The 21477-nt window shown below is 44.6% G+C and overlaps 1 protein-coding gene across 3 annotated transcripts; it reads left to right on the forward strand.

Moving 5' to 3' along the window:
- The first annotated feature begins 1219 nt into the window (after window positions 1-1219).
- Window positions 1220-21233, forward strand: LOC140206694 (cell adhesion molecule CEACAM15-like). Of its 3 annotated transcripts, XM_072274848.1 has the most exons (9): window positions 1220-1300; window positions 1465-1782; window positions 9115-9366; window positions 10788-10908; window positions 12229-12284; window positions 12667-12731; window positions 13679-13720; window positions 14380-14423; window positions 15957-17514. In XM_072274848.1, exons 1-9 carry the CDS (start codon window positions 1249-1251, stop codon window positions 15958-15960), a joined length of 954 nt encoding a protein of 317 aa, XP_072130949.1. In that variant the 5' UTR covers window positions 1220-1248; the 3' UTR covers window positions 15961-17514. The 3 variants fall into 3 exon arrangements, with proteins under 3 accessions (XP_072130949.1, XP_072130952.1, XP_072130950.1); XM_072274851.1 differs by lacking the exons at window positions 12229-12284; window positions 12667-12731; window positions 13679-13720; window positions 14380-14423; window positions 15957-17514 and adding an exon at window positions 20880-21233; XM_072274849.1 differs by lacking the exons at window positions 12229-12284; window positions 12667-12731; window positions 13679-13720; window positions 14380-14423; window positions 15957-17514 and adding an exon at window positions 20877-21230.
- Window positions 21234-21477: the final 244 nt, after the last annotated feature.

Here is a 21477-nt window from a genome sequence, read left to right on the forward strand (position 1 = left end):
CTGGATTTGATGTGTAATTTCGTTCAGACCCTCCGATACTCCAACAGTGTTTCGTACCTTCGATCTCCAAAGTCTTTGTTACACATATCACCTTGATATTTGTCTTCAGAGCAAGGTTTAGTTCAAAGTTCAAAGGTGAAAATTTCAATTTTAATGTCAGAGGAATAGTGAGGTTGAGTTCACGGGTCCGTGGACTGCTCAGAAACCTGATTGAGAAGCTGCAGGTGAATCGTTGAGACTGGGTCTCCAGTGTCATGTTCCTCCTTCTGGCTGTTAGTAATGAGACAAGAGCATATCCCGGTTGTTAGTAATGAGACAAAGCCGTATCCCGGTTAGTAATAAGGAGACGGGAGGATCTCCCGGATGGTAGTCATGAAAACGCAGCATATCCCGGATGGTCGTCAATTATGGTGAGGCTTGGATGTGATTGTGTGTGCAACACTCTGCAATCTTTGTCGATCCTGTACATTGGAGCCTGAAGACCAGAATGCTCTCCACCTTGCATGTAAATATATATATTTCCCAGTCTCTGGTGACACACTGATATCCAATCTCTTCAGATAACTCATAGAATCCAGCCGCTGACGTGCCTTTCTTCGTGAATGTATAAATATGTGAGGCCAAGCAGGGATTCTCTAGAAAGGAGTAAAAGCTGCTCATGTCGGCGGCTGAGAGACACTCTCTTTGAGATCATTGTCGGATTCAACACAACAGCAAATAGTTGCAGAACAGCACACAAGATCTGATCCAGATTTGAGCAAAGCACGGATTCTCTGATCGGGATCTGATCCAATCATGACAGAAGAGTATCGCAGACTGAACAGCCTTCTGCTTCTACAGCGTTTAAAGTTCATTCATTCTCTTCCTTCTCACTTTCCCATCCAATCAGCTCCGGCTTTTCGGATATCGGATTTTCCGGAGCTGGGAATACGTCTCAGTCTCCGAATGTAACAGAGACAGGCGCTGGTCTCCCGGGATCGCGTGGATGACGTTCACTTTACTCTCTCTCTTTCCCTTCATGTCGGTGGGTGAGAGAAACTCCCTGTGAGATCATTATCGGATTCAACACAGCAGCAGATATTTGCAGAACAGCACACAAGGTTTGATTCAGATCTGAGCAGAGTACAGATTCTCTGATCCAATCAGCGCTGCCGCTTGTGACGTCAGAATCCAATTATCTGCCCCGCAAACCCGGAAGTGCGGCTCAGTCTCCGAGTGTAACAGAGATCGGCGCTGCTCTCTGTCGGGATGTCGGGACTGCCCTTCGCAGCGCTCGTTCTCTGTCTCTGCATAACGGCGGGTGAGGATAACTCTCAGAAACTGTTAGTAGTCGGATAATAAAGAGTGGCGGGTCGTTGGAGGAACGAAGGACAGGTCACAGGGGACGATCTTAGTGAGCTAAGTACAGTTCTCCAGTCTATCCGCGTCTGTCGCTTTCCCCTCATTCCATTTTCTCTTTCTCAGGTGAGTCTCAGCAGCTTACCATTGTCGTTGAGCACAGACAGATAAATGTCACCGTCGGGGGTGATGCGCTCTTTTCGGTGCGGACGTCGGGCAATGTCAGCAGTGGAAACTGGGTTTTTAAAGGGAAAACAATCGCCCAGTGGATCGGCCAAACAGTGTCTGTTGACAATGTCTACTCATCGCGGGCTGCGGTATTCACCTCTAACGGGTCTCTTCTGCTGAAGACGGTAAGCGCGCTGGACAGTGGGGAATACCGTGTGAATATGGTTCCAATTACTGGCTCCATGACCTCAGCCACCGTCACTCTGAATGTTATTGGTAAGTGAGACACAATCGTGAGATCTCGGATTATAACTTTCATTCTAATCCTGATATGATAGAATACAATGTAACCCTTACTGTTCGCTGCTGGATGGCGGACCATTCCGAATGAAAACTAAACCGAGCAAACAAAACTTAGTTTGAAGTTCTTCTCGGAAAGGCATCGGCGATGATCGGTGTCTGTGACTGCAAACCCTGGCCTATCGTGAACACTGCCAGTTCCACTTTTCGGACGGCTCAACTTTCAGTCATAATCAGTAAAGCTGTAGATTCGTAACTATCACAGGATCAATGAACAATCCACGAGAGTGGACCAGACACTATCCTGTGAAAATACTAATATAAATAAATAGTAATAAATAATGAGCACATGAAATGGCGAAATGAAATGTCCGCACAGTGAGATCATTGGTTGTGGGAACATATCACCGGATGGGTAAGTGAGTGTGGTTACCCGCTTTCTTTCAGAGCCTGATGCCTGAAGAGTTGTAACTGTTCTTGAACCGAGTGGTGAGAATCCTGAGGTTCTTGACCGTTCTACCTGATGCCGTATCTCGAGAAGACCTAAGTGGTGAGGATATTTGATGACGGATGCTCTTTTCCTGCGACGGAGCTTCATGCAGATGCGCTCAATGGTTGGGAGGGATTTACCCGTGACGGACTGGGCCGTGTCCTCTAATTTTTTGTAGGCTTTTCCATTCAAAGGCATTGATTTTCCTCATACCAGACCGTGAGGCAGCAGGTCAATACACTCACCATTACACATCGATAGAAGTTGTCAGAGTTTTAGACATCATGACGAATCTCCTCAGTCTCCTAAGGAAGTAGAGGAGCTGTCGTGTAATCTTCGCAATTACACTTGTGTGCTGGGTCCAAGACCAGCATGTCCTGCAAACAGTTAGAATGCTCCCCCCGGTACATCTGTGGAAATTTGCATGTTTCTTTAGCGACATATCAGGTCGCTCAAACCCCTGACCAAGTATAACCGTTGCCCTGCCTTCATTGCAATTGCGTCAATATGTTGGGTTTGGGATCGATCCTCAGAGAGGTTGACAGCCAGCATCATGAAACTGCCCACCCTTTCCACTTCCGTTCCCTCGGTGAGGACTGGTGTGTGGGCGCCCTCAACCAACCCTTATTGACGTCCAAATCACTTCCTTAGCCTCAGCGAAGCTGAGTAAAAGGTAGTTGTTGCGGTATTACTCTCCCGTATGCCTCCTCGCTAACATCTAAAATTCTCTCAACAAGTATTGTGTCTCTGGCAATTTTATGGGTGTGATATGATCTCTGCCTAGTCATCTGTGTATCGGAAGGATAGGAAGGTAGGCAGAGGGGGAGGCGTGGCTTTATTGGTAAGAAATGATATTAAATCATTAGAAAGAGATGACATAGGATCGGAAGGTGCAGAATCTTTATGAGTTGAGCTAAGAAATCGCAGGGGTAAAAGGACCCTGATGGCAGTTCTTTATAGGCCTCCAAACAGCTGCAGTGATGTGGACTACAAATTACAACAGGAAATAGAAAAGGCTTGTCAGAAGGGCAGTGTTATGATAATTGTGGGAGATTTTAACATGCGAGTGGATTGGGAAAATCAGGTCGGCACTGGATCTCGAGGGAGAGAATTTGTAGAATGTCTGCCAGATGGCTTTTTAGAACAGCTTGCTGTTGAGCCCACTAGAGGATCGGCTGTACTGGATTGGGTATTGTGTAATGAACCGGAGGCGATCAGAGAGATTGAGGTGAAGGAACCCTTAGGAGTCAGTGATCATAACATGATTGAGTTCACTGTGAAATTAGGAAAAGAGAAACCGAAATCTGACGTGTCGGTATTTCAGTGCAGTAAAGGAAATTACAGTGGCATGACAGAGGAACTGCCCAAAGTTGTCTGGAAAGGAACACTGGTGGGAAAGACCGCAGAGCAGCAGTGGCTGGAGCTTATGGGAGAAGTGAGGAAATTGCAAGACAGGTATATTCCAAAAAAGAAGAAAATTTCGAATGGAAAAAGGATGCAACCGTGGTTGACAAGAGAAGTCAAAGCCAAAGTTAAAGCAAAGGAGAGGGCATACAAGGAAGCAAAAATTAGTGGGAAGACAGGATTGGGAAGTTTTTAAAAGGTTACAAAAGGAAACTAAGAAGGTCATTAAGAGGGAAAAGGTTAACTGTGAAAGGAAGCTAGCAAACAATATCAAAGAGGATACTAAAGGCATTTTCAAGTATATAAAGAGTAAAAGACAGGTGAGAGTAGATATAGGACCGATAGAAAATGATGCTGGAGAAATTGTAATGAGGGATAAGGAGATGGCAGAGGATCTGAACAAGTATTGTGCATCAGTCTTCACTCAGGAAGACATCAGCAGTACACCGGACACACAGGGGTGGCAGGGAAGAGAAGTGTGCGCAGTCAGAATTACGACAGAGAAAGTACTCAGGAAGCTGAATAGTCTAAAGGTAGATAAATCTCCCGGACCAGATGGAATGCACCCGCGTGCTCTGAAAGAAGTAGCTGTGGAGATTGCGGAGGCATTAGCGGTGATCTTTCAAAAGTCGATAGATTCTGGCATGGTTCCGGAGGACTGGAAGATCGAAAACTGTCACTCCGCTATTTAAGAAGGGGACAGGGAAGCAAACAGGAAATTATAGACCTGTTAGGTTGACATCGGTGGTTGGGAAGTTGTTGGAGTCGATTGTCAAGGATGAGGTTACAGAGTACCTGGAGGCATATGACAAGATAGGCAGAACTCAGCATGGATTCCTTAAAGGAAAATTCTGCCTGACAAACCTATTACAATGTTTGAGGGAATTACCAGTAGGCTAGACAAGCGAGATGCAGTGGATGTTGTATATTTGGATTTTCGGAAGGCCTTTGACAAGGTGCCACATATGAGTCTACTTAACAAGATAACAACCCATGGAATTACGGGAAAGTTACATACGTGGATAGAGCGTTGGCTGATTGGCAGGAATCAGAGAGTGGGAATACAGGGGTCCTATTCTGGTTGGCTGCCGGTTACCAGTGGTGTTCACAGGGGTCCGTGTTGGGGCCGCTTCTTTTTACATTGTACATCAACGATCTGGATTATGGAATAGATGAGGCTTTATGGCTAAGTTCGCTGATGATATGAAGATAGGTGGAGGGGCCGGTAGTGCTGAGGAAATAGAGAGTCTGCAGAGAGATTTGGATAGATTGGAGGAATGGGCAATGAAGTGGCAAATGAAATACAATGTTGGAAATTGCATGGTTATGCACTTTGGCAGAAGAAATAAGTGGGCAGACTATTAGTTAAATGGAGAGAGAATTCAAAGTTCTGAGATGCAACGGGACTTGGGAATCCTCGTACAGGATACCTTGAAGGTGAACCTCCAGGTTGATTCGGTAGTGAAGAAGGCGAATGTAATGTTGGCATTCATTTCTAGAGGAATGGAGTATAGGAGCAGGGATGTGATGTTGAGGCTCTATAAGACGCTGGCGATTCCTCACTTGGAGTACTGTGGGCAGTTTTTGTCTCCTTATATAAGAAAAGATGTGCTGACGTTGGAGAGGCTACCGAGAAGATTCACTAGAATGATTCCGGGAATGAATGGGTTAACCTATGAGGAACGTTTGTCCGCTCTTGGACTGTATTGCTTGGAGTTTAGAAGAATGAGGGGAGACCTCATAGAAACATTTCGAATGTTGAAATGCATCGACAGAGTGGATGTGGCAAATGGTTTCCCATGATGGGGGAGTCTAGTACGAGAAGGCATGACTTAAGGATTTAAGGCCTCCCATTCGGAACAAAAATGCTGGACTCGGTTTCGTGGGAAAGCGATTATAATTGTGAACGGTAGCACTGTGATATTCTCATTAGACCAAAACCCACTCACTGGAGATTGAACGAGAAAAAGTTCAATATTCGAGTCTATCTCGGAAGCTGGGGGATACAAATTGAAATGTGATCTTTCAAATTAAAATGCGAGTCGACGAGAGTACTCGTGATTATAGGATTGAAAAACGATTGCAGGAACGATTCCGGTGGATGTTACCGAATCTGGGGTCTTGTGTGTGGGGAGAGAGGATCGATAAGACATTTCTCTTTTGAAGTACATAAGACCTATTGGTGATCGTGAAGAGTTACACAAAACCATGAGGTCGGTACAACTACAGGGCCTTTATGGTGAAAAGAGACTCATCTCAAAGCGACGAGATGACTAAAGATTTCACGAGGAACCTGATGCTAATTAGAAAGAGCAGTCGGAGGAGTTGGTAGATGCGGACGCAGTCAGTGTTTGAGATGGAGATCGCCAAATACGAAAATCGGACAAGCTAGAATAAAAATGACATATGCCAGGTAATTTCAACTAGCTCAGCTAGAATATTTGGTGGCGTAAGTCAGTCTGGGCAACGGGCGTGCTTCAGGCTTGTGTGACTCTTACAGATACATTCTGAACATGTAATTTTCTCGGAAGCTTAGAACACATTGTCCAGAAATGTGCATCTGTTTTGCGATGAATTTCAACAGGCGGTTCAGAAGATACTTCCCGCAGTTTCGTGTAGGTTTGACTTCGTGTTCACAGGAGGTGGCGGAAGTCTGGAACGTTGATTAGAGGCGTGCTTATCTGGCCATGAGTTCAAAACTCTAATTACTGACAACTCCAACGGCAGTTGCCGATCACAAGAGGTGTGTGTGCGGGGCCCTTGCTGTTCCAATGTATTTCCGTGCTTCCCGTTGGAAACTCTGCAAGCAGAAAGAAGATTGTGATTAAAAGACAGGACAGAATTTGAAAGGCGTTGGCCAATTTCCTGAACTGTTAAATTAACTAAAAAATGGAGAAGATATGAAATTAAGCGGCAGATTCCCAATTGCAGAATTAGCGGTCACAGTTGTCGGCACATGAATAGAAATCAAGCTTTGGGATGCAGGACCCTCTGTGATATTTTAATACGGCTCAATCCAATTGATTGAGAACTTCTTCATGTGTCCAAACATACCAATATGTTCTTCACACAAACAAACCAACTAATTATCACGTAATCTGTCAATTTTTAACTGACAGCAAAATAATTAAATTTGTGATTAACCGCGTTGCACTACAGATTTTGCTGACCACTGAGGTTCAGCAGACCTTACACCTGATTATCGCTTCATCTATCCGCCTATCTATCTATCTGTCTATCTATCCATCCATCTATCTATCTATCTATCAGGTGGCCAGGCGGATTCAGAATTGACTTGCCTGCAGAAGACAGAGGGTCGTGGTGGAGGGAGTACATTCAGACTTGAGGACTGTGACGAGTGGTGTCCCACAAAGATCTGTTCTGGGACCTCTACTTTTCGAGACGTGGATGTGGGGGTGGAAGTGTGGGTTGGCAAGTTTGCAGATGACGCAAAGGTTGGTGGTGTTGTAGGTAGTGTAGAGGATTGTCGAAGACTAGGGAGAGAAATTGATAGGATGCAGAAGTGGGCAGAGAAGTGGCAGATGGACTTCAACCCAGAGAAGTGTGAGGTGGTACACTTTGGAAGGACAAACTCCGAGGCAGACTACAAAGTAAATGGCAGGATACTTGGTAGCGTGGAGGAGGAGAGGTTAGATTTTAAGAGTCGCGATGTAATGATGCAGCTCTGTAAAACTCTGGTTAGGCCACACTTGGAGTACTGTGTCCAGTTCTGGTCGCCTCACTATAGGAAGGATGTGGAAGCATTGGAAAGGGTACACAGAAGATTTACCAGGATGCTGCCTGGTTTAGAGAGTATGCATTATGATCAGAGATTAAGGGACCTAGGGCTTTACTCTTTGGAGGGAAGAAGGATGAGAGGGAAAATGGTAGAGGTGTACAAGATAATAAGAGGAATAGATAGAGTGGATAGCCAGCGCACCTTCCCCAGGGCACAAAAGCTCAATACAAGAGGACATGGCTTTAAGGTAAGGGGTCGGAAATTCAGGGGGATATTAGAGGAAGGTTTTTTCACTCTGAGGGTGGTTGGTGCGCGGAATGCACTGTCTGAGTCGGTGCTGGAGTCGGATACTCTAGTTAAATTTAAAAGACTGCTTGACAGGTAAGTGGAGAAATTTAAAGTGGTGTGTTATCTGAGAGTAAAAGTATGAAGGTCGGCACTCACTGGCAGACAGGCCAAATTAGCTCACCTTTTGGCTTTTGACAATCGGCCACTACTTTATCCATGATAAATCTTTCCTGCAATACAATTGACTGGCAACAAGTAGAGCAGCCTAATGTATGGCACCTTGACATGGCGTTCTGCAAATTAAAGAAAATCGACCGATTCTCCTTTCCATATCTTACCTGTTATTTCTTCAAATAATTCCAACAGGTTTGTCAGGCAAGACTTCCCCCTGACTGCAGATTATTTTATCATGTGCCTCCAAGTACCTTGATACCTCATCTTTAATAATTGACACCTTTCCAAACAGTTCTGGCCAACACCCCTCTCATGGGTCTGTAATTCAATTTACCCCATTGTAAGACTGATACATATGACTTCAGCTTCGAATTCACAAACTTCAGGGTGAATTCGATCATATTTTAAACACTTTACTAAAGTTACTTGTTTTCGTTTCCCTTAACATCTCTAATCAATTCTGGATCCGAATACATGATTCTGTACCGGGCTCAATCGCGAGCTGCCCTGAAACACCAGATCGCCCTGCTGGGATCCAGCACCAACCTGATTGTCCCAATCTATCTTCATTTTGAAATCCACTATGACTTATTGAAACATTCCCCCTTTGACATGAATTTTGTATCACACGTCTTAATTTTAGGCGAAATCATCATTCTGTTTGGCGGTCTCTGTGCAACTCCCATCAGGGACTTTTTTTTACCCTTGCTGTTCCGCAGGTCTCTGTACATCGGTTTAATACATTCCGACCCACTTTCACCCCTTTCTAATAATTTGACGTCATTTTTTACCAACAGAACAAAGCCGATCGCTTGTCTTCACGCCTGTCCTTTCGATACAATATGTATCCTTGGACATCAAGCTCCCGGCAATAATCTTTCCGCCGTGATTCAGTGTTCCTTACAATATTATATGACTAATGTTGTGAGTCTAATAAGATTTGTAAAAACAGAGTATAGGGGGAGTCCAGCTTATTCCCATTTGTTCCAGAGGACAGTTAAACTCTCGCCAAGTTACTTAGTCCCCCTAAGTAACAGCAGTAAAACTTCAAACTCTGCTGGAGTTTCATTCGGTCTGCGATCTGACCAGATATCGAAACACATGGCGATAAGAGATGGGAATGGCGACGATATTGAGTTGGCGACACACAAATATCCTGAACGTGCAGATAAAACCAATCGTAAAACCATTTTTATTCTCATTGTATTTACAGAGCCAGTGACCGGAGTTATTGTGGTGACCAATCATACCATCGCACTGAGTTGTGACGCGTCGGGCCCTGTTCAGACACGGACATGGTTCAAGGATAACCAACCCATCCAGGAAAACGACAGAATATTTACATCTCCCGACAAGACGAAATTGACTATAATCAGTGTTAACAGAAAGGACGCAGGGACGTACAAATGCATCGCCAGCAACCCATTCAGCAGTGGAGCTGGAGAGACCTACGTGCAAGTTTGCTGTAAGTACACAGTTAGTCAACCGCGTTCATTTGTATCGGATGTTACGATACTCGACGGGCGATCTCATTTTATAGATGGGTCAGAGAAGGACAGAATTTGTACCGGAGTGTCCAAAATTGTGTCAAAACAGACATTAACTTGATATGCTCTGTCAGTCGCCTCGGGAACATATGCATAGTACAACGTAAACAATCATCGGCAGAAACTCACCCTGGTGTCAATGAGCTCGGTTGACGTTGGTAATTGCAGATGTCAGGTTTTTTAGTGGTGTAACCAAGAGCAGCTTTAGTCTGACTCTCCAGGTTACCGCACAAGGTGAGTGAATGTGTCTCTCACTAGTGTATACAAAAACACGATGGTCAAAGATCCAAACATTTCCCCAATCTCGAACTCCCCATTTATCACTGCATACCTTCAGTCCAGTTCATAAGTGGCCGGTCAGAGTATAATCATAGTAATAACGTTTCCATGGCGATGCCATAAACGTTGAATGTTGGAGAGTGATCTAACAAAACTTCCCCATTCAAAAGGCACCAACTAATTTATATTCACCAATTATGTCCAGAACTGGTGAGTTCTATTCCTGTTTTGGGAAAACCGTTAGTGACAGGGCAATATCGGAGGTGGGAAGACATATCAATAAAGGCCAAACAGTGGTGTATATGGATTTTAGTGAGGTATTTGACAAGGTTCCCCGCGATGCGATCATTCTGAAAGGCAGGAGTCAAGGAGAGGAGAGAAACGTGGATGCGTAGATTCAGAATTGAATTGTGACAGAGGAAAAAAAGTGTTAATAGATGACACCTATTCCAGACAATAAGAGTTACGTCATAGGAGCGGAAATTCGGCCATTTCGCCCATCGATTCTGCTTCGCCATTCACAGATGGCTGATGCTTTTCCCCGCTCCTTAACCCCACCTCCCCGCATTCTCCCCGTAACTTTTGATGCCGTGTTTATTCAAGAAACTATCAGGATATGCCGTAAATATACCCAACGAACTAGCCTCCACAGCTTCCTGTGGTAACAAATTTCACAAATTCACCAACTTCTTTAGATATTTCTGCGCATCTCTGTTTTAAATTGACGTCCCTCTATCCTGAAGTTGTGCCTCCATATCTGAGACTCCCCCACCGTATGAAACATACTTTCCACATCTGCTCTGTCAAGACCTTTCAACATTACGACCGTTTCAATGGTATTTTCCCTCCCACGCCCTCATCCTTCTAAACTTAACCGAGTGCGCAGCTTGAACAATTAAACGTTCCTCGCATGTTAACCCTATCATTCCGGGAATAATCCTTGTGACACAATATACAACTCTAAATTGATCCAGTCAAATTGCTGTAAAAATGAATTTGCCACTGATAAAGACGTGTTCTCGTAATGTAAGATGAATATATTTCCCTTGTGTGTTATCAGCAAAAACAAATGACAATTGTACCCCCGGCTCTGGCGCAATCGTGGGCATTGTTCTTGCTTTACTTGGCGTGGGCCTGATCGGCGGAGTCAGTGGATGGTTGATCGCGAGGAAAACTGGCGGGTAAATGCATGTTTTTTTCCCTTTACTATATTTTTTCTTATAATTGGCACAGTAGATTTCTTTGTTGCCGGAATGGGACATTGGAAGTTCAAACGCGAATTTGCGATGCAGCCGGTGAATGAAGCAAGTTACACAAACTGCAGCTGGAGGGAACTGGCGAGTCAGGCATTATTTGTGGGGGACATGAACAGACCCTTTTGGGTGCTGGGATGCAGGATGACGAAGTGTTTCATACGGCGCAACGAGTTCTGCGATTTGTTACCGAGGCAACAATTATTGGAGTCAGGAATGCGTACATTACAGGAACAGAACCACTGGCCGTGTTGAAAGTTTATTTTTTCATGTCTGCTCACCATATGACAGGAGGCAAGCTAAGGATTCAGAAAGGGTCCAGAAGAAATATACAAAAGCGGATACTGGGTTCAGGGATAGATTGGGTATTTGGGAGACAGCTGTTTCCTGTAAGGCATTTTGAGTGGGGTTTGTACTGAAACACATAAATATTACAGTTCATATGAGAGTTTGGAATTACTCTCCAACACCAATGAGTCCTGGGTTAAAGGTCACAGAAACAAGATGAAAGAGGCAGGCACTGCAGTTGAGAGTGAACGGTTTGCTGTTGGAACTTGGAACGCGTTGCTTGCAGATCTGAAGGCGGATCAGAAGCGGCCATTAAGAAAATGGATGAATACCTGGTGACGATATTTTTACTAAGCTCAGGAATTGAACAAGAACAGTGTATTGCTGGAGATCCCCATCAACCATTGAAATACTTCCCGTGCGGTAACCGATCTATGATTGAATATTACACTGCCGATATTCTGTCACAATGGAGCAGTTGGTCAATCCGCACGTCCGGTCTGTTTAATAAGAAAAATGGGGACCGCTTGGTGTCCATCTGTTTGCATTGTTTTTAAAACTAGTTTCCCAGGGGGGGTGCTAAAATTGATTAGTAATTCTGGAATGATTCCACAGATCAGAGGTTATCGGTGGACAGAATCAGCATTAAGCATTCATGTCGACGATGCTTTCCTGAAATGAGAGCATTTGTTTGAAAGTGTGCTGTGTTCTTCAATACACGTGTGCCGCTTTCTCCTGGAAAGCTGAGGTCCGAAAGGCCAAACTATTTTCTCTCCTTAACCCATTCTGGTCACTGTTGTTGGGATCGAGTAGATCGGGCATCCAATAACAGGAGCAGTATCACGGAATAAAAAGAGATTATCAAATGGAATTATAGCAGCCGTTCTCATTCGGTGTACCGGTGCAGGAAAGTGACACCCTGCCGAATTCATGTTTTGACCTTTGCTTCTGTTTATTCAGGATCAAACGTTCACCACAATCCAAACACGACACGAGCACCAATTCCGGAAGGAAGAGTGAGTGAACTCCGTTTCAACTGTTCTATTACTGAGCCCATGGGAATCCAAATAGCGCATTTAAATATGGGATCTCAGAGCGCACGGAAACAGTTCGTTTCTTTGTTTGTTTGTTTTTAATCTCGGCCAATGGTTGAGTATTCCAGTTAAAAAAGATGAAGTTTTGAACTGAAGATTAGAGTATCAGCGGAGAGATGGTATGGTAATTTATTCAACTTAATTCCTCATCATGTTGATCAAGGGACTACCTGTTTCTGGCAACTGGAGGGATGTAGCTCATGATATCGCCGGCGTTTTGTTTAGGGCGCGGAGTGTTGTCTGCTGTATTAACAACGGCCCTTAATGCTCTTCACCGTTTTGACACATCTGTTCTGTTCCGCAGGCACCTTGGATACAAACACCGTGAACGCATCGCAAACCTATGAAAATGTCGCCAGGAATGAACAGGTTGGATCTTTGTATTAAGTTCATGATCTCAGTCATTGTTTTGCAAAGGAAGACAAGAACATCGGTAATATGATCCGTGGCGTCCATCGGGCCCTTCCGCACTGATTGGACATTTATATAGATCAGAGATAATCTCCCCGGTTCTCATTTTCAGTGAACTGAGGAAAAACACCTCAAAGTAGATCCTAACCTGATGGCATGAACATCGACCCTTTCCTCCTGGTGTTTCTGTTCACTTCCCTCTTCTTATATTCTCTCTTGGACTCATTTCTCTTCTCTTCACATGCCCGTCAACTCCCCCTGGCGCCTCTCCATCTTCCATTTCTACCATGTTGCTCCGGTTTCCAGTATCTGCAGCTTTTCTTCACTGGAGATATTTGTGCTTTCCACAGAATCCAAAATTCTCCCACTGTGCAAAATCAAATCTTATTCTGGAATAAATTTCATGAAGGATCCTTTATAAATGTCCGGTCAATGCGGGTGAGTCACAGAGGAAAAGCACGGTCAGGTCTGCACCTGCCGGACTGTGATCAGCGATGATCTGTGTGAACGTTTAGAGAAATAACAAATACGGTCAACATCCTGAGGCCACAAGTCCATATCCCCACTCTGTCACGTGTACGTTCTGATCCAGACTAATCTCTCAAGGGGATTGTTTCTCAAGGGGATTTCCTCGTCCAGAAGTATGTATCATACTATCCTTATTGCTGAATGCTTACGAATGACTTAATGCTGTTTCGAAGCCTTGCTGATGTCAGAAAAAAAAATATTCTTCTCACACTGAATCAGAAACACGCAGTACGTCGAATGGGGGATGGCGCAATATTGCTCCAAGCAGCAAACAATGTGGAAATTGATGCTTTCGGGGTTTAATGTGCAGAGTCAGAATACAATTGTTGTGCACTTGGTTAAACGTCTCAATGGAAGTCCTCACGTTCTCTTTCCAGGGCAGAAGGAACAATGCAGAAGATGGAAGCTCCGCTTATATGGTGAGGACTGTATTTGCGTCACTCCCTTTTTGAAGTAATTGTTTCCACTTCACACAGTAAGAGACAGACCCTGAAGTGAGACATTCAATAGCGAAAATGAAGTCGAAGAGGCAACAGTAGGGGAGAAATAAATGGTGGGTAAACTCATGAAGTATTATGTGTCAGTCTTTACTGTGGAGCAAACCATCAGTATGACAGTGTCAGGACACGGGAGTGGTTAATAAGGAGAAGATGCAAGGCAAGCTGGAAGGGATGAAGGTAGATAAAACCCCTGGACTATTTGGACGAGATTAATTGCTCCACAACATTCTGAAATGGGCCGCTGAAGAGGTAGTAGAAGGATTAGGACTGATATTCCAATCTACAGATTACTATGGGTATTATTTTTGAGGACTGGAACATTGCAGATCTCGCTCTGAGCTTCTTGAAGGAAGGGAAGCAAATGACAAGGGATTATGCGGCCTTTCGCTTGGGGATCATGACTGTCTGTCTCGGATCCTCTTTTCATCATGGTCCGACTGTTCCCTGTTACCTTCAGACATAATTTATTAAAAAAGCGCAGGTATTCTTCCGTGTTCTTGTAGCTCCCCTCTGTCACAAAATGATTTTATTTTTTTAAATAATTATTGCTAACCATGCTGATATCCTTGCGTTAACAGGGACTTGTCCTGGACGATCGATCTGTTTACAGTGATCTGAAGAGGTATGTGAATGGAATATTGTGCCACTGATACATAAGACAATGTGCAAAGGAAACGTATGCACTAATTCCAAGCCTATGAGCCGTACAGGGCCGTGGTTGTGCGCGTGTAATAGCCACTCTGTGATTAGCAGTCTACAGGCAAGCAACAGTTCCACACGGAAGATTAGTTAGAAAGGTACAATCGTTAGGCATCAATATCAAAGTAGTAAAATGGATTCAGCGGTGGCCAGATGGGAGACGCCAGAGAGTAGTGGTGGATAACTGCGTGTCAGATTGGAGGACGGTGTGTCGCGGTGTGCCTCAGGGATCTGTACACGGTCCAATGTTGTTTGTCATATATATTAATGATTTGTCTGATGGGGTGGTAAATTGGATTAGTAAGTATGCAGATGATACTAAGATAGGTGGAGTTGGGGATAATGAAGTAGGTTTTCCATGCTGGCAGAGAGATTTAGCCCAGTTAGGAGAGTGTGCTGAAAGATGGCAGATGGAGTTTAATGCTGAAAAATGTGAGGTGTAACATTTTGGTAGGAATAATCAAAATAGGACATACATGGTAAATGGTCGGGCATTGAAGAGAGCAGTAGAACAGAGGGATCTAGGAATAACGGTGCATAGTTCCCTGAAGGTGGAATCTCATGTGGATAGGGTAGTGAAGAAAGCTTTTGATATGCTGGCCTTTATAAATCAGAGCATTGAGTATAGGAGTTGGGATGTAATGTTGAAATTGTATAAGGCATTCGTGAGTCCAAATTTGGAGTATTGTGTACAGTTCTGGTCACCGAACTATAGGAAAGATGTCAAAAAATTGAGGGGGTACAGAGGAGATTTCCGAAAATGTTGCCTGGGTTTCATCTCCTCAGTTACAGAGAAAGGTTGAACAAATCAGGTCTTTATTCTTTGGAGCGAAGAAGGTTGAGAGGGGACTTGATAGAGGTGTTTAAAAATCTGAGGGGGATTGTTAGAGTTGACGTGGATGGGCTTTTTCCATTGAGAGTGGGGGAGATTCAAACAAGAGGACATGTGTTGAGAGTTAAAGGGTAAAAGTTTAGGGGTAGCACGAGGGGGAATTTCTTTACTTAGAGAGTGGTAGCTGTGTGGAACGAGCCTCCAGCAGAAGAGGCTGAGGCAGGATCGATGTTGTCGTTTAAAGTTAAATTGGATAGATATATGGACAGGAAAGGAATGGAGGGTTATGGACCCAGTGCCGGTCGGTGGGGCTAGGTGAGAGTAAGAGCTCGGTACGGACTAGAAGGGCCGAGATGGCCTGTTTCCGTGCTGTAATTGTGATATGGTTATATGGTCTATAACAGTGCAAGATTGGAGTCAGGCGGCATCGCCCAGTGATATATTGATATGAAAGGAACAAATTTCCTGGGCCTATAACAATATGAAAAAATTAAATTTAATTGGGGTCGCATTGTCACGATGTTGGACACAGATTCTGAGATCATCACTCGTATTTGTCCTTACCAGCAGCCGTACCTTCTGGTTGCTGACGTTGTCAACATGAATTGTGTATTGTTTCCGCAGATGACGTCACTGGTACAGGGAAGACGATGGTCGGAACGTGAATTGGCCCAGAGAATGGACAGCAATTGAGGAAAAGGCCATCGTTCATTGTTTTTTTTCTTTTAATCGTCCTCCGGGTCTCCATTAAATCTCCTCCGCGAGTGCCAGCCTCACGACAAAGGCATCACAGAAGATTTTGACTCGTTTTTATCATAGCAGCTTACTTGGTTCGCATCAACCCAGACTGGTGCTTTGGCGTGTCAGGGGATTTTCATAAAATGACCGCTGGTCGAATCTCCATACCGTTCGTGATCTATTCTTACCACGTTACCAGTTGATTATGTGCTGCGTTATGTGATTTATATGGCAAGACATCTTAAACCTATTCAATTCAGGTGTAGTTAGCATAGGGGAGTTCGGAGATCAAGTCCGGCGTCAGCTGTAAGAAATCTGCAGATCTCAGTATCCAGAGTCCAGGAAGGTGAATTGGTCATTGTAAATTGTCCCGTGATGAGCTGAGCGTTAGGACGTAGAACATAAAACATAGAACAAAAGAAATCCACAGCACATTACAGGTCCTTCGGCCCGCAAGGTTGTGCCGACCAGGTCACCTACTGTAGAAACTGCCAGGAATTAGCCTACCGCGCAGCTCTCTATGTTTCTGAACTCTATCTGCCAATCTCAGAGTCTCTTAAAAGACCCGTTGTCTCCGCCTTCGCTGGCAGTTCATTCCACGCACCCAACACTCTTTGTGTGAAAAACGTACCCCTGACCTCTCCTTGTTCCTACTGCCAAGAACAATAAACCTATGCTCCATTATGTTATCCACTTCAGCTTTGGCAAAAAAGACTTCGCTGGGAGTGCATTTCATGACCCCATACCTCACTATGTGAAAATATTAACTCTCCCACTCCACTTCTACCTAATTCCAAGCCCCATGAAGCTATGCCCTCTCGTGATAACCATTTCAGCCCTGGGGAAAAGCCTCCAGTTATCCGCACGATCAATGACCCTCATGATCTTATACACCTCTATCAGGTCACCTCTCACCCACCGTCGCTACAGGGATAAAAAGCAAATTTCGCTCCACCTGTTCTCATGAGACATGCTCCCCAATCCGGGCAACGTCCTTGTAAATCTTCTCTGTTAACCGGGCTTGTCATCGGTCGTTGAAAGGCCCGAAGCGACAGCTCCGCGCTTTACTGCTGAATAATAAATGCAATAAAACAGAAAACGGTGCTGAAACCCTGAGTTGACTCCTGATTACTGCGTGACTGGGCTCAGAAAATGACTATCAATCCGAGTCACTGATTCAGCCCACTTTTGCAATGTTCCTTATGCAGAAAATATGAAGTAGCCTTTTATGTCTCCTCTGTTCCCTTTCCAATACTTCCACATCCTTCCTATACTGAGGCGACCAGAACTGGACACAGTAGTTCAAGTGTGGCCTACCCAGAGTTATATAGAGTTGCATTATTACATCGCATCTCTTAAACTCTATCCCTCTATTCATGAAAGCTACCACCCCATAAGCTTTCTTAACTACCCTATCCACCTGTGAGGCAACTTTCAGGGATCTGTGGACATGTACCCCCAGATCCTTCTGCTTCTCCACACTACCAAGTATCCTGCCATTTATTTTGTACTCTGCCTTGGAGTTTGTCCTTCCAAAGTGTACCACCTAACACTTCTCCGGGTTGAAAAACACAATCTCCTGTATAGAGGACCAATAACTAGGGGCCTATATTGATCAATATGAAGGGAAATTAAAATCACTTATCTACCATTCTATCTCTCCCCTGATATTGCAATGCTCAGTTCAAAATTTCAACTTATTTAACTGAGATACCCAACCATAGGCCGAGATTTTAAAAAAAAATGTAAAACCTCCAGCTTCCATGCACTATGAGCTCCCAAATTTAAATTCAATGTTTAAATTTCCATGGGCTCAGTAATACAACAGTTGAAACGGAGTTCACTCACTCTTTCTTCCCGAATTGATGCTCGTTTCGTGTTTGGATTGTGGTGGATCTTTGATCCTGAATGAACAGAAACACAGGTCAAAACATGAATTCGGCAAAATGTCACTTCGATGCACTGACTCATCAAATGAGACCGGCTCATGTAATTTTATTTCATATTTTTAGTCATTCCTTGATACTGTTCCTGTTATTGGATGCCAGATTCCAGTCCTACTCGATCTCAACAACAGTGACCATAATTCGTTAAGGAGAGAAAATCTTTTGGCCTTTCGGGCCTCAGTTTCCCAGGAGTAAGTGACACATGTGTATTGATGAACGGAACCCACTTTCAAACAAATGCTCACATTTCAGGAAAGCCACGTCTACGTGAAAGCTTCATGCTGATTCTGTCCACGGATGACCCCTAATCTGTGGAATAATTCCAGAATTTCTAATCAATTTTGGCACCTCCTTGGGAAACGAGATTTTTTTTTAATTGTATACAGGTGGAGACCGAGCGGTCCCCATTTTTCTTCATAAAAAGACCAGACACGCGGATTGACCAAATGCTCCATAGTGACTGAAATTGATTGTTATCGACAGGGTAATATTTAGTCTTAGATGCGTTACCGCACAGGAAGGACTTTACTTTTCTTGAGCTTTGTATATATATGGTCGGCAGATATTTATCCATTTCCTTCTTAAAGGCCGCATCCGACTCGTCCTCAGGAGATCTGCAAGCAAAGCGTTCTATGTTCCAACAGCAAGCTGCTGGAAAACAAACCATTCATCCTGACTTGTAATGCCTGCCTCTTTCATCTTGTGTCTCTGACCTTCAATCCCGGACTCACTGATGTGGCAGAGCAACTTCAAACTCGCACATGAACATAGAACAGAGTGCATAGAACATAGAATAGTACAGCACAGTACAGGCCCTTCGGTGCACAGTATTGTGCCGACCCTCAACCACTGCCTCCCACATAACCCGCCACCTTAAATTCCTCCTTATACATGTCTAGTAGTCTCTTAAACTTCACTTGTGTATCCTCCCCCACCACTGACTCAGGCAATGCATTCCACGTGCCAACTACTCTCTGAGTAAAAATCTTCTTCTACTATCCCCCTTGAACATCCTACCCCTTACCTTAAAGCCATGTGGTGCCCTGGGGAAGGGGCGCTGGCTATCCACTCTGTCTATTCCTCTTATTATCTGGTACATCTCTATCATTTCCCCTCTCATCCTCCTTCTCTCCAAAGAGTAAAGCCCTAGGTCCCTTAATCTCTGATCGTAATGCATACTCTCTAAACCAGGCAGCAGCCTGGTAAATCTCCTCTGTACCCTTTCCAATGTTTCCAAATCTTTCCTATAGTGAGTCGACCAGAACTGGACACAGTACTCTGTCTGGCCAAACCAGAGTTTTACAGAGCTGCATCATTACATCGCGACTCGTAAAATCTATCCCTCGATTCATGAAAGCTACTACCCCATAAGCTTTCTTAACTGCCCTATCCACCTGTGAGGCAACTTTCAGGGATCTGTGGACATGTACCCCCAGATCCCTCTGCTCCTCCACACTACCAAGTATCCTGCCATTTACTTTGTACTCTGCCTTGGAGTTTGTCCTTCCAAAGTGTACCACCTCACACTTCTCCGGGTTTAACTCCATCTGCCACTTAACAGCCCGCTTCTGCAACCTATCAATGCCCCTCTGCAATCTTTAACACTCCTCTACACTCTCTACCACAACACCAACCTTAGTGTCGGCTGCAAGCTTGCCAATCCACCCTTCTACTCCCACATCCAGGTCGTTAATAAAAATCACGGAACGCAGAGGTCCAAGAACAGATCCTTGTGGGACACCACTAGTCACAATCCTCCAATCTAAATGTACTTCCTCCACCACGACCCTCTGCTCTCTGCAGGCAAGCCAATTCTGAATCCACTTGGCCAAACTTCCCTGTATCCCATGTCTTCTGACTTTCTGAATAAGCCTACCGTGCGGAACCTTGTCAAATGCCTTATTAAAGTCCATATAGATCACATCCAGTGCACTACCCTCATCTATATACCTGGTCACCTCCTCAAAGAACACTATCAGGCTTGTTAGAAACGACCTGCCCTTCACAAAGCCATGCTGACTGCCCCTGATAAGACCATGACTCTCTAAATGCCCAGAGATCCTACCTTTAAGAATCTTTTCCAGTGATGATTCTGATTTTAAACATGCCCTCGGCTGAGTGAGGAGCAGGCAGACTTAGCAGTACGGGGTGAGCTTCTCGGTCTCTTGTGGTCAGGGAGGTTGGCTGATTTTTCCAATATCAAAGTGGGTTGATAGATTGCAGAGTGAACTTATCACTCCCTGAGACATATCTCCGCGAGAAATGGTCAGCAGGAAAAGGATTAGAAGAAGAACATTTTCATCAAAGTGTGGTGGGGGGTGCTTGTTATTTTTTAAGGGATGGGTCATTGTGTTATTGGCAAAGCTGGAATTTAACACCCCTTCCTTACCAAACCTCTCGCTGAGAGGTTTCTGTTGGGCTCACTCCTTAAACTGTCGGACCCTGTCTGGGAAAGGTGATACCCAAAATGCTGTCAGGTTGCGGGTTCCCGGAATCGGACCCACACCATGATACAAGCAGGTCAGGCAGATTTGCCAGAGGGGGGGGAAAGCGGTTGGCGCTATTCCTCCTTTTCCTTGCTGCCATTCGCCCTCAGGGTGAAAGCGGTTGTTGGGTATGGAGGTGGAGTAGGTGGTGGTCGTAAATTCTCGTAGAATAGTCCTGGTGAGTCCTGGTCAGTAACTGTGCTGTATTCCACACACTCTGCAAACATCGGCCATTACGTGCGGGTGGTGGAGGAAGGGAACTTGGATGTTCCAATTGCATTCCTTTGCTCTGTAGCAGAGTCCAACACAGCACAGTCTGCTAATAAGCGAAAAGGGAAGCTGTGGTAATTACTTCCTCTTCTTTTTTTCTTCAGCAGCTGCATTGAACCAGAAAAAACTGTCAAATCAACCCAGCTATTTCTCCATCGAGCACTTCACCCCACGCACCCCACAGGCCAGTTCATGTTGAACAAAATACAGAGTTTTAAACATTAATGTACAAAATAGCTTGTTTCTTTCCCCCATCATGTCTGCAGTTTGATCTACACATAGTATTCACGCCTTCACCCAAGCCCTTCGCGTCCCACTGTCAAGCAGCGAGTCATTTCTACAGAACTGTAATAAATATTAAAATAAATGTCACATCCCCAGCAAGTTTCCTGGAACTCGTCTACTTCCCATGCCAGTTTATTCCACACACACACACACACACACACACAAACACACACACACACACACACACACACACACACACACACACACACACACACACATACACACACACACACACACACACACACACACACTGCTGGCTGTCGCGATTGAACTCTGTTTTCGGGATCTGCCTGACAGGGGCCCGACCCACGGACCCACTGGTGACATTCTTGCAAAAGTACAAGATCTAACATGTTGTTACCCTGAATTATTAGATACAGTTACGGATCAGTGTTTCCGAAATTGAGTCATGACAGGTCA

This window comes from Mobula birostris, chromosome 13, assembly GCF_030028105.1.
Source record: "Mobula birostris isolate sMobBir1 chromosome 13, sMobBir1.hap1, whole genome shotgun sequence".
NCBI lineage: Eukaryota > Metazoa > Chordata > Chondrichthyes > Myliobatiformes > Myliobatidae > Mobula > Mobula birostris.

What these genes read in the sequence shown, in the direction of transcription:
- LOC140206694 (XM_072274848.1), top strand. Translation starts at nt 1,249, where the DNA reads ATGTCGGGACTGCCCTTCGCAGCGCTCGTTCTCTGTCTCTGCATAACG. An exon ending in CGTCACTCTGAATGTTATTG is followed by an intron (nt 1,783 to 9,114) that starts GTAAGTGAGACA and finishes TTGTATTTACAG; the next exon opens with AGCCAGTGACCGGAGTTATT. An exon ending in ATGGAAGCTCCGCTTATATG is followed by an intron (nt 13,721 to 14,379) that starts GTGAGGACTGTA and finishes TTGCGTTAACAG; the next exon opens with GGACTTGTCCTGGACGATCG.